Genomic DNA, 13,259 nt, shown 5'->3' with positions numbered 1-13,259 from the left:
AAAAAGCTCTGCTCTAGCTTTTATTTACTGTTTTTGGTGTTATTTGATAAGTCAACCCAAAATAATTCATGTCTTATTCATAATAACAAGAAAAAAATTACATATTATACAATATGAGATTCTTGAGATAATTAAATTCATGATATAAAACAGAACAGAAGCTTAACAGAACAACAGAACAGAAGCTAAAAGAAGCTCAAATGTGTCTGAACATTCTGACTACACTTGAGTGTAAAGAGGGATGTACCTGAAAGATGACTGCGAGAAAATCCGACCAAAACAACTGGTTAAGGAATCCCCAGCAATTCTTAATATTTGTTGACTACAACTGCTAAGTCATTGTGTATTAACGCTCTCCCTCACTTCATTAAATCCCAGGAACTACCTGAAAGCAGCAGGGCACAGTGTTGCTAGACACAACTCTTTATGATGCTTACAATTATTAAGTACAAAAAATAGTACTTAATAACTAACACCTCTACAAACATCTGATTTGATTTAGGAAAAAAGAAAGTAGAATAAAATCTGAATATTCATTTAATATACTTATTTTTACAGCATACCTATTTTTGTACTGTAATAAGTGAATGTTAACCTTGCAAAGCTAATGGATTGCCATATTCCATGTCTGTCATTGGATGGATTCATCTTTCAAAGCTTCAAACCTAAATGTTTGTTGTCTGACAATGACCAGAATAATTAGTAACATTTGAAGGAGAACAAGTTTGAGTCTACGGGCATGGTTTTGTTGTAGCGCAAGCTGGTAACCAATGGCTGCCTCTGGTGAAGTGATCAGCCTGGATACAGTAGCTGTTTTTTTTAATCAAATCTGGAAAACATCTTGTTATTAAAGGAAGAAAAAAGTAACAGAATGAAAGCTATAAATCGGTAGAAAATATGTCCCTGCTCTTCTCCCTAACAGCTTAAGCATGAGTTTGATTCACCAACTGGCTTGACTGATGGTGAACAGTGAAAATAGCCGATGAATGTTCGTTCAATCACCCTGCAAGGTGTTTTTTAAGAGATTCTGCCCTTCCTAAACACTGACTCTAGGCAGTTGCTTAGATGGATGTAAAATATGTCCCATGCAATGGATATATGAAACAGTCTATCTGGCATAACAGGTCAATCAATCTTTGTTTGTATAGCACCAATTCATAACTGAAGTCATCTCAAGACACTTACCAAAGAGGGCAAGTCTATGTGCTATTGTAATCTCTTATGTGGCCTATTATAATAAAGACCAGCGCTAACCACCATGAACACAGCACTAGCAGTAATTAGCCTCATGTTAAGTAAATGTTCACATTAAATCATAGGGCTAAACATCCACCTGTTAATGTTTTCTTTTGTTGTGTTTTTGCTGTGCTGCTTTGTAGCATACAGACATCGTTACCATCTGGAGAATCATTACTAGGATTTTTATAGCAGCTTTAGTGAAATGGAAAAAAGTTTTGTGACTGGCTGAGGGATCATTAATGAACCAGCACTTTTTCTTATTTGTGTTCTACATTTCTCAGCTCTATTACACCTACATGTAAGAAAATAGCAGGTCCCCTTGCGATGCTCATATGTTCAGTTCACCCTGAACCTCCAAATTTTAACTTTTCTTTGAACTTGTGCTTTTCAAATAGGACCCTTAGTTTTTAAAAGTTTGCATTTTTTTCATTAATGTGCTAGAAGAACACAGCTACAAACTCAATCTGGTCTGCCACAGAAATGCAGACCAACCTTTAAAACAATGTAATTCTGTTAAACTGTTAAACAGCAATAATTGGAAACAAACTGAATCCTTAATCAATAGTTTCCAGGTCTGACATTGATTTCTTCCTACAGATCATTAATAAAGTGAAGACTGGTTGACTCAGCTGTGGATGTGCTCATTTGTGTCCATCAGGATGATCTGCAGTGTGGAGTGAATCACTGCAGCACTGACTACAGTCCTGACTGTTGTATTCTAAATGTTGCACATGAGTCATTATTGCTCTGTAGGAGGAAACTCGGCTGCTCAGGGCACCTGCTCCATCAACACTAATCTATAGCATGTTGGCTAAAGAAACTCTGCAGGGGTTAGGGAGGTTTTCAAACATACTTATATTTATGTGGAACAAGAATCCTGAAAGAGCAATACAGTGTGTCAATCATTCCATGATAACTGCTCACTGACTTGGCCCTGCACTCTAAGATTTCAGGTAAACACACTCTTGAATGCTCAGTGTATCAGAAAACATGGTTATATCTAACAGAAAAGACCATAGTGTGACTTTTACATAAAACTAGGAGACTTTTTATGAGTTACAAGGGGTGGGACAAAAAATCAGTACAACAGGTTATTGCTGACCTGCCTTGTGGGATACAATTATTGTTTATTGATGGCAAATTCAAGTATTTAATTTAAGTAAAAGAGATTTTTAGCCAAAGAAGAGCAGGAAAATATTAGCAGTGGCAAAAAAACAAATAAAGAATTTTCAGCGGCAAAACTGACACCAAATTGCAGTAAAGAAATCCATTAATCCTGCACTTCACCTATTTTTAAGGCGTCTTGAATTCTACGGTCAACCACAAGTCCCAATGTATGTTTATATCATTTTCTTGCAGTATAACAATTACTGCAGATTCCTAGATAAATTATGAAATGTTATAATTACAGGCCATGTATCTTATTATGGCCTTATTATCTTGTCAATAGTCAATCAGGCGTGACGAAATGAAACATAACGTAACATAACATTGCATAACATCACAGATGTAACGTAACACAACGAAAGGTAACATAACGTAGCATAACACTGCGTAACATGTCAAACATAATGTTAGTAACAGCATAAGATAATGTGACATGACTTACTAAACATAACACAACAAAATACAGCATAACGTAACAGAAGATAACAATGTAACACAACATAATGTTACATAGTGTAACATAATGTAATGTAGCTTAACATAACATAATGTAATGTAGGGTAACATAACATAATGTAACATAACGTAATGAAACAAGTGTTGTTCTTCCAACCCCCATGAATTATATTAAAACTATTTGCTATGCTTACAAATCAATTTCTGGATTATTGTGCACGCATCTGGTTTATGACAACATTCACACCAGACAAGGATGGCAACCAAAGATATTGCAGCTATGCATCAATTAGACAACAACGTAGAAAGGTTAGCAATTTTAGATCTGAGGTTGTCAAAATATCCAATACCACTTGTTTTAAAATGAAAAAAAATATTTCAGTAATCCTTAGCATCATGGGATACCACCATATGCAACAATTTTATATGACAGGTGCTTAGAGAAGAATCTATCACATATTGCAGGCAAACTCCTACACATGGAACTGAATTGCTAACCAAAATTTTCTAAAAATGTAAACAGTATGCACGAGATTGCCTGTGATTTTGGTATTTCAAAACAATAAACGACCTAACAATGGGTGCCAAATATTTTAGCTTTTTTGCCATGGTATGGAAATGTATGTACACTGCTCAAAAAAATAAATAAATAAATACAGGAAAACATATAATCATCACAGTGTAACTTCAAGTCAATCACACTTCTGGGATATCAACCTGTCCAGTTAGGAAACAACAGTGATTATGAATCAATCTCACCTGCTGTTGTGCAAATGGGACAGACAACTGGTGGAAAGGAGAGGCAATTAGCAAGACAACCCCTATAAAGGAATGGTTTTGCAGTTGGTGGCCACAGACCATTTCCCCCTCATCCATTCTGGCTGATTTTTGATTACTTTTGCATTTTTCCAGTACCCTCTCCACTAGTGGTAGCATGAGGCAGTATCTGCAACCCACAAAAGTTGCTCAGGTAGTGCAGCTCATCCAGGATGGCCCATCCATGCACGCCGTGGCAAGAAGGTTTGCTGCATCTCCCAGCACACTGTCAAGAGCGTGGAGGAGATAACAGGAGAAAGGCCAGTACACCAGGAGACTTGGAGGTGACTGTAGGAGATCAACAGCCCAGTAGCAGGACCCCTAGCTGTACCTTTGTGCAAGGAGGAGCAGGAGGAGAACTGCCAAAGCCGTACAAAATGATGTCCAGGAGGCCATTAATGTGCATGTTCTCAAACTGTCAGAAACAGACTCCATTAGGGTGGTATGAGGGCCCGCCGTCCACAATTGGTGCCTGTGCTCACAGCCCAGCACCGTGCAGCCTGACTGCCATTAAGAAACTGGGATGAGGTCCTCAGACCAATTGTCAGACCATATGCTGGTGCAGTGGGCCCTGGGTTCCTTCTGATGCGTGACAATGCTCGGCCTCATGTGGCTGGTGTGTCAGCAGTTCCTGCTTGATGAAGGCATTGATGCTATGGACTAGCCTGCCCATTCCCCAGACCTGAATTCAGTCAAGCACTTCTGGGACATCATGTCTCGTTCCATCCACCGCTGCCACGTCGCACCACAGACTGTCCATGAGCTGACTGATCCCCTGATCCATATCTGGGAGGAGATCCTTCAGGAGACCATCCGTCGTCTCATCAGGAGCATGCCCAGACGCTGTAGGGAGTGTACACGGGTACGTGGAGGCCATACACAGTGCTGAGCCTCAATTTGAGTCTTCTTGGAGAATTTCACAGAATTTGGATCAGCCTGTGATCTTATTTTTTCACTTTTATTGTGAGTATGATTCTGAATCCAGTCCTCCATGGGTTAATGATTCTGGTTTCCATTGATCATTCTCATGTTATTTGGTTCTCAACGCATTTCACTATGTAATGAATAAAGATTTACAACTGGAATATTTCATTCATTGAGATCTCTGATGTGTTATTTCAGTGTTCCCTTTATTTTTTTGAGCAGTATAGTGTTTGATTTTTGACCAGTATCATATACAGGCATAACGTCATATCAACCCTTCTTTGACGAGACCCATTGTGCCTGTTGAAAGTCTCAGCCCCCCCAAAAAAGTACCTAGAAATTAAAAACACTGATTGGTGCTTTACTGATCTTATGCTAGACCTTTGCTGCATTATTATAGAAATCTGGTTTTATTTAATTTTTTTCATATTTTGATTTCTCTATTTATTTGTTATTTCAGCTCCTGAATTTCATGGTCCTTCGATGATGAATATCATTAATTATTGATGTTACATCTATTGAAAAAGACGGTATTTTGCCATGTCAATACTTATAATTAGGAAAAGGGGACTTAGCATGATTAAGGGCAACACATCAATGGGAATTCTGGGACACCTGTAGTAAGTCATTTGCTATGGGCTTAAGATTAGTGGGAGTTATTTAGGTTTTAACAAAGGTTAAAAGTTGGACTAAACCTTAAAGTGGATTCATTTAAATGACGAATGAGATTACTGGAGCAAACCTCAAACTTCTGGCTCACATCATTAAGGTTATATTATTAAGAGTTTAAACTTGCACTGTAGCTAAGATGATAATAGAAGCTACCAGTCAAAGTCAAGAAAGGTAACAATCCTTTCAAAAATTAAACAAGTGATTTTAAAAAGAAATGACAAAAAAGACCAAGAAAGATGTCCAGTTTGTGTTGGATAGGTGAATGGCAAATTGAAATCCAACCTGTTTCAATTATATCTGCAGGTTTTGTAATCAGAAGGTGACTGGCAGGCAAAGCTTTAAAAACAGCAAAAACATTGGGCTTTGCTTTTGTTGATGTAGGAGAGTTTGACCCTAAAATGGCCCGGTATGTTGAATAGTTTGGTAAGAAGGTGGAAATATGTTCCTCAAATGCTGCAGGCAGGACACACCCTGTCTAGACACATGATCAGCCTCCATTTTAATCCTGTGCTAGTGTAAAAGATGTTGTAGAATAACTGAAAAAGGGGGCCTCATACCAAACAGAGGGTATGCAAAACTATAAAATGTCGCTCCTTTGGATTATGTATGCTGGGTGCTTTTGATATAAAGCAACAAAAGGGAAGAAATGTAAATAAATCAATACCAAAAAAGTTAAGAGTCCTGTTTGCGTGTGCTTCCTCACCATATCAGTGATCTCTGGGTACATAGACTCCACCAGGACCCCCCTGTTAGTGGACACATACTCCACAAGTTCATTCAGCGTTGCCCTCTTGATCTCTTTGCTCTTTAAGTCTGTCACAGAGTCCAGGAAGTCAAAGAGCATGCAGCACTGCTGGAGCTTCTGGGTGAACAGTTCCTGCTGCTCTGTGGAGGGGGCATCTGGAATAAGATGAAAGAAAGACAATATCACAGCTTGTTAATGATAGAAAACAAGTTTAATACTCTTTGGAAACTGATTAAAGATAGAGGCGAGAGGGGATGAAAGCTGCAACTGTCCCTCAGAGTGCTATAATTCTAGATTTTGCACAGCTGGAGAATAAACAGGACTTCAATAGGGGATGGGTTTGGATTATTTTTGAAATCATCTCAAACAAACTGAAGTCTTGAATCAACAGCTCAACAGATAATCTGACAGTAAAAGAGTGTCTAATTATCCTAATTGGTTTTAAGGCAGATGCTTTACTACACACTGCTTCATCTGTAACTAAACTGTAAGACAAACAAGCCAACAAACACAATACACAGAGGCAGCCCTGTCAGTCTCGGCTAGGATTGTAAAGCCTTTTATGGATTAGACGGTGAGCACGCTCAGGGTTATTAGAGCTGTCAAACTTGACCCCAGCTAAGCTATAAACAGCATTTGGCAGCCGTCCACAAATGTGGCGACACGGTGTACAGTGATGTTCTGTTCCAGCAGCTCATCCCCTGCAGGCACAGGACTCGCTCTGTAATGTTAGCTGAGTTTAGAGAGACTCCACTGCAGGTCTGATTTACAGCAATGCACAAACCAGATACCCCGTAGAGTCTGGAGTTATGCAAATACAGATGCCTGCTTGACATTTGTTGACATTGTGGCGCAAATAAATGTCTTCATTAAAATGAGTGTCATAAGTGTACATGTTTCTGTGTAAATCAGAGTAAAGTTAATGCATTAAGGCATGTCAGTCAATTTTAGTGATTCTAGCATTTCCTTTGTGCTGTTTGTTGTCTGTACAAGTACTGGAGTCAAATACAAGTGAAGAGGAAGAACCAGCCATCTTAAATTGTTTTCTTTTTTCTTTTTTTTTTTTCTTTTTTTTTCAAGAACTGCAGAGACTCACGTACAGGAATTAAAAGGAGTCATTGTCTTGGAATACTCCAGAGGTAAAACAACCAGTCATTATATGTAATAATACATAAAACTCATTCAAGTCTGAGAAACTTCCCTATCTACTTACCCATACAGCTCTCTAAGCACTGCACATTTATTTCCAAACGCAATTTTTTAAAAGCTCCCATGAAGAGGTTTTTTATGTTTATAGAACAGGCTGAAACTATTACTCATGACCTGAAAATACAAACAAAACCATCTGCTAGAAAAACCTAATTATTTATAGTTTATATGTCTAGTTTATAGTTTGTTTATTGTCTGAAATTAATGCTGTGGGGTAGGTGGAAAACTAGACCAATTCTAAACATCACTATTACAGCTGATTACTGTTAGGATAAATCATAAAATACCTTACAATACTGACATGGAACGAAAGGAATAAATTACAAGATTATGAATGCTCATAAATAAATATACAATGAAGCTGTATGGTTTATTTCTTGTATTTGCTACTGTAATGTGCAAGGAGTTTATGAAGCTTGATGGGGTCTTTGGCATAGCAAAGTTTTGGAACTTGGACTTGACCCAAGGTCACTAGTTCACTCATTAGCAAACCATGGTTCAAATCCAGCCCACGATGCTGTCCTATCCAGACCCTGAACCCTGGTTATTTTATTCTGAGTAGTGCTTTTATTGTGACCAGTGTAGCTTTTTTTTAACATTTAATCTATTTAGACGTGCACAGCTTCTCTCGTTTTTGTGATAGCCACATGTGACGCTACTAAGCCAATCAAATACTTCACTCTGAACTAACTTTGCTTTTAAATTAAAAATGATGACAAGGAAAAAGACTTAAATTGAGAATGGATAGACTGTTCATTTTTCCCACAGGCAGATTCCCAGGAAACCAACATGCCTCGTATGTTACAATATGCTCGCAGTCATTAATAACGCTAATATCAAAACATCATTACGAGTCAAGAATAGGGTTTTTATCAATCATAGTGACTGACATCTGATCTAGGGAAGAAAATAAATTAACTTAGAGCCTGATATGATCCATTACATAGTCATTCTCTAAATAATGATGTTATCTTAAAGTTAGCTGGCATATAAATCCCCTCATGACTCCAGGGTTGTCTGATAAAGGCCTTATTTCAGCTCAGATTATGAGTGAGAAAGTGTGAGAGTAGGAAAGAAATAGAAAAACACTGATTAAAGCTGTTTAATTTTTGTATATGTTGAAAAATGGTACCCAGATCAACACAAATCAGAGGTTTGTCAGAGAAGCTTTAATTGTGCACTTTTGCTACTTCATTAAGTAAGGAAATTTGAAATCTTTTACTCCTGTCTTTTTAATTCATATATTTCATTTTGTTTACTTGGTGCTGTTTGGTTCCTCTTTTGAATGTATAATCATGTCTTTTTATTACTTTCTAGCACTCTGAATGACCCAAGTGCATGAATAGCATAAAATCAATAAAGCAGCCTTGCATCTCCTTGCCTTTTTTAGGAAATTAACTGGACACACATTGTTAAATTATTCTTTTGTTTCAGGCAGAGTGACTTAAAGTTTTAAACAGATTCTCAAAGGAAAAGACTTGCTACTTTTTGTTTGTCCCCAGAAAAAAAATCCTACAATATGATACCAAAATGAATATTTTCTCTACCAGAAAAAGTTTTAAAATGTAATTTCTTCCTTTTTAATGATCCCTGCTATTGCAAACAGCTGAATGTGAAGTCAAAAAGAGATTAATTCAACAATTATGTTGAATTAAGTTAGCACACGCAGTTATAAACCAAAATGAGATGAACTAATCCAACAATAAAACACATTTGTGCAGTTACAAAGCACGGATACACACTGATGCACTGACACTCAAGGCTGCAGAGAGCAGTCCATATGTATGAAAGCAAAAGAAGAAAAATCCGGATGTGAAGTATCACGGTGAGTTTCTTTTTGGAGGCAGATTATGTGACTGAGAAGGCATTACCCATAGAATAGGTACAGCACACAGTCAGACACAGAGAGAGAAAAAAAATCCCAATGATTTTCACACCTAGTGAAAATGTTCCAGCAGTGTTGACAGCTGATGAAGTACTTACGCAACTGAACTCTGCTCACACCACTGGCTGCTGCTCTGGGTGAACTCAATATGTGAGAGTAACTACAGCCGGCAGACTTGTTAACATGCTGCTTATTGCCAATTTTCCAAAGTATCAAATCTCAAAGGATCACACATTGAAAGGGCTGTATGAATAGTGTACTTGAACTAAAGAGGAAAAGAGAGCATGACATCACTGTGGCCTGATTCTGCTGTTTTTAACATGAAGCCTACACTGATTTCTCTTCTGTTGAATTCATTAACTCACACAAATTAGACTTGTGTGATGCAGAGTGTCATTATTTTGGGTATGCATACTAGAACTAAATCTGTAGTTTTCTGGGAGCACATCATTGGCAGTAAAAGTCCATATTTCAGTCTTCAGATTTAACATTTTGAGTGAAAATTTTGACAGCTCAGAAAAAGATGTTCTGTGCTTTTTTGCATGAGTCTCATGTTGGTACAGAAAAAAATGAAGCAAGAGCCAGGAGATGGTTGGCTTATCTTTGCAAAAAACAATAGAAACACAGGGTAAACATTAGCAGCAGTGTGTCCAAAAGCCTCCAACACTGCTAAAGCTCTGTTAAACATGTTACCTCTAATTTTACATCATTCAGGAGAGTAAGGAGAGTGATATTTAAGACAATTTGCTGGCTAGCACAGTCTGTTCCTAGAGTCTTCATGGTGCGCTCAAGACTTTAAAAAGCCTGCAACATACCGCCCACAAAACCATTAACTGTTGCTTTTAGACTTCAGAACTGAGCCCAATTACAGATCATAAAGATGGAGGATGAAGCAACATAGCTCAATGCTATGCTAATAAGCTGATTTTGCCTTCATATCAGTGCTAAGTATAATATCATGTATTAGAGTACAATCACATGGTGACTGTATACCTAAGCAAGGTATACAATTGCAGACAGAGAAAGAAAAGAATTCAGTAAAGAGGATAGGCTGGGGTTGTTCCTGTGGAAGTGTGATCTGTGGAAATCCTCTAAGCAAGGGACAGAAAAGGATCTCATGAACTCGAACTCTGGCCAAAGCAATCTAATCAGTTCATCCTTGAGCAGGAGTGGACATAGTGCAAAGTTTGAAGAATAAATTTCAAATCATGCTAAGGATATCCCATTCACAAGCAAGGGATGAACATGAGGCCTAATGACCTTGATCTATGGCATCCAAAATCTAATCAGTTCAGAACAAGTTAACTCCATGTTAATCGTGCCTGTTTAGTCCAACTGCTGAAAGCCCTCTCATTTGCCGTATTCTATGACGCTACGAAGTGGCTGTAAAATTAATATTGCCAGAAAAATTACAAAAAGTACCCTGACTTCAGTAGTGGTTAGTTACAATGAAGAGCCATTAAAAGCAAATTAATTTCAGCCAGTGCTGAAATTGATATCCTCATATAGGCTATATGTGTAATACAGACCTGACTCCAGTCCTTAAAACAAAATTTAAGATTAAGGATAAGGGTGAACAAAAAGTTTCAGATGTTGTAAGTCTGTCAAAACTCGACAAACTTATTTTTAGTCAGTATTTAAAACCAACATAACTTGTGTAAATTGTAATGTCTGCCATTACAGATTAACTGTTTAATGACTCTTTAAGCTAATATATGCCAATAAAGGTACCATGCTAGTAATGTTGCGTATCCCTAGTTTTTCATGCCGCTTGAAAAAAATCGACACTTTTATTTCCAACCCAAAGATGCAGCCAGCAAGAGAGCAGTGGTGAGTAAATCTACAGATCAGTCCAACAGGAAAATTTAAAAATGGGACTATGCCCTTCATTTAAGGACAATTGAAGGCTTAGAATACATAATAAAAGCTCTGGAACTCTGTTTTGTTGCTGTGAAACAGCACAATGGGTTTTTTGCAGTCATGTGATCCAGATGAAAGGCAAATGTCAGATGGGGGGCAAGAAGTGAAGAACACTGGTTAAGAACCTGATCTGATCTGGGCTAACTGCTCCCCCTTCTATTCAAACAAGGCAAAGCTTTTTTTAGCTAAGCTATCAGGATGTGGCGACATTTTTAAAGTCCCAAAGCCAGAATGTTAAAGATACTCTCATTTATTTAAGAAAGCAAATATGAAATCTTCTCACAATGTTGACCAAGGTCGAAGGTTGAAGGTTGTTTATTAACGCCCAAAAGGGTAAATTTGTTTGGAGTTCAGCGCCCATGAGACAAAAAAAAAAAAAAAAAAGATTCACAATTCAAGACACAATCCACAAAACACATTAAAAGTTGACATTAAAATGCCAAAAAAACATTGAAGATTAAAACCAAGTCATGATAAAGTGCTCTAGAAGACATCCATTCTAAAATAATACTCTAAAAGTGTTGAAGTGTTTTTGAAGGCTCCCTAAATTAATAATTATTCCATTCCAATTAAAGTGTATCATCCTGTGCTCATTTTGTTGAGAAGTGCAATAGCTGCAGGTACTAAAGTGTTCCTGGAGCATTTTGTTCTCCCTTTAGGAGCAACAAAGCAACAACCACAGCAAAGAAGTTAGAACTCTGAATTTAAAGGATGTGAACAGTCATGGAGAACAGAGCTGGCTTTACGCTGCAGCTGTGAGGAATAAAGATCTGAGGTTGAGTTGTTGCTCACCTATTAGCTTGCTTGCCCACTTTACAATTTGGTTAAGAGCAGTTTTTTTTTTTTTAAAAGACAAGTTACCAAACCATGAAACAAGGGAAAAGGACAGGACAGATCCAATAAAAACTCAATAGAATAAAATCATTTCTCAAGCTTCCTGTAAGATCTGAACACATTCTCTTTACATTTTGTTGATCATAAGCATTATTTTCCTTTAGTTGGCATACTTAACAATACCCTCATTTTAAGTCGAGGTCATGAATATAAAGACAGACTTAACCTTGCCTTGCTGTTTCAGCAAAACAATGGTGGCTGTATTCCAGATGTGCTTTATCCTATTAACATTTTCTCTGAGCTTTCTGAGTAACAAACAAAAAACAATATATTATTTCATTAAGGGGGATGGTCTCTATATCTCCCTGAGAGGAGAGGGGGCTGGGTCTGTTAAACAGAGCCTGACATGTAGATGCTTTTTCCCAACGTGGAGCTATTTTTGCCTTTCAGATACAGATGCATTAGTGCACACATTCCTTGGGGTACTCAGTGAGGAAGGAAGGAAAATATTTCCATCAGAGCTACACAGCTATGTACGAAACACAAAGACGAAGAAAACACTCTGGAGATCAGACAGAAATGCCAAAATAATAAAGCTCTAAAAGATCTACATATATTGTAATACTGCGATATTCTAGAGGATAAAATATGAGTCCTTCACTCCCACATGAAATGTTATATCTTGGCATCAGAATATAGCCTGCGTTGGATGCAAGACACAGAAACACACTTAATAAAGTAATCTCCTCATACTGCTTTTTGACAGGAGAATTTTACAAAAAGCTTCAGGAATCACTTTAAATAATAATCGGTGTAGAAAAGCATTAAATTTCATCACCAAAGATGTAAGCTGAAGCAGGGTTGAAAGGGGAGACACTAATCCTTGGATTGAGTTACAGTAAATATCTCACAAATGGTTTTAATGTATCTGATGATCTCTGCTGGGACAAGAGTCTGAACTTGAACTACTTTATCCTTTCAGTATAAAAGCCTCCACTCAGAGGGGCTATGAAACAAGAGAGGCCCTGAATTACAGTTTTTATTAGTGACCTTCTGAATAACTTCAAAATGATAGCTTGACCTCAAATAACAGAAGCACAATTTTGTCCCAAATAGCAATTATAACACAAGCCATTAGACCGCATAACAAGTTAACAGGATTTACAAGGGGCTCGAAAGGTTTCTGTAGTTTTAAGAGTGTCCGTCTTCACCCACAGGCCTCAACATTGTTCCTGATGTTGTGATTTTTCTTGGGTCTTACTCCTCTGAGTAAATATGCTGCAGCCTTTTTCTCTTGTGGGAAAAAACACCATCAAAAAATCTTTCTGCAAGTATGCTCCGTATTTAGAAACATCAAATACTACGTGTTTTCCAACCACTTGTGTAGATACA

General features: G+C 37.5%; 1 protein-coding gene across 1 annotated transcript in view; it reads right to left on the bottom strand.

The window, feature by feature from the left end:
- The window catches only part of ppp2r5a (protein phosphatase 2, regulatory subunit B', alpha isoform), a 70,068-nt gene that overhangs the window by 29,749 nt on the left and 27,060 nt on the right, over positions 1-13,259 (bottom strand). The window contains exon 2 of the mRNA XM_041805519.1: positions 5,978-6,174. Within this exon, the coding sequence (XP_041661453.1) occupies positions 5,978-6,174 (197 nt within the window). The remainder of the gene's footprint in view (positions 1-5,977; positions 6,175-13,259) is intronic.

Source organism: Cheilinus undulatus, linkage group 14 (assembly GCF_018320785.1).
Source record: "Cheilinus undulatus linkage group 14, ASM1832078v1, whole genome shotgun sequence".
NCBI classification, from domain to species: Eukaryota; Metazoa; Chordata; class Actinopteri; order Labriformes; family Labridae; genus Cheilinus; species Cheilinus undulatus.
The sequence above is the reverse complement of the archived record's forward strand: the minus strand, read 5'-3'. Positions and strand labels throughout refer to the sequence as shown.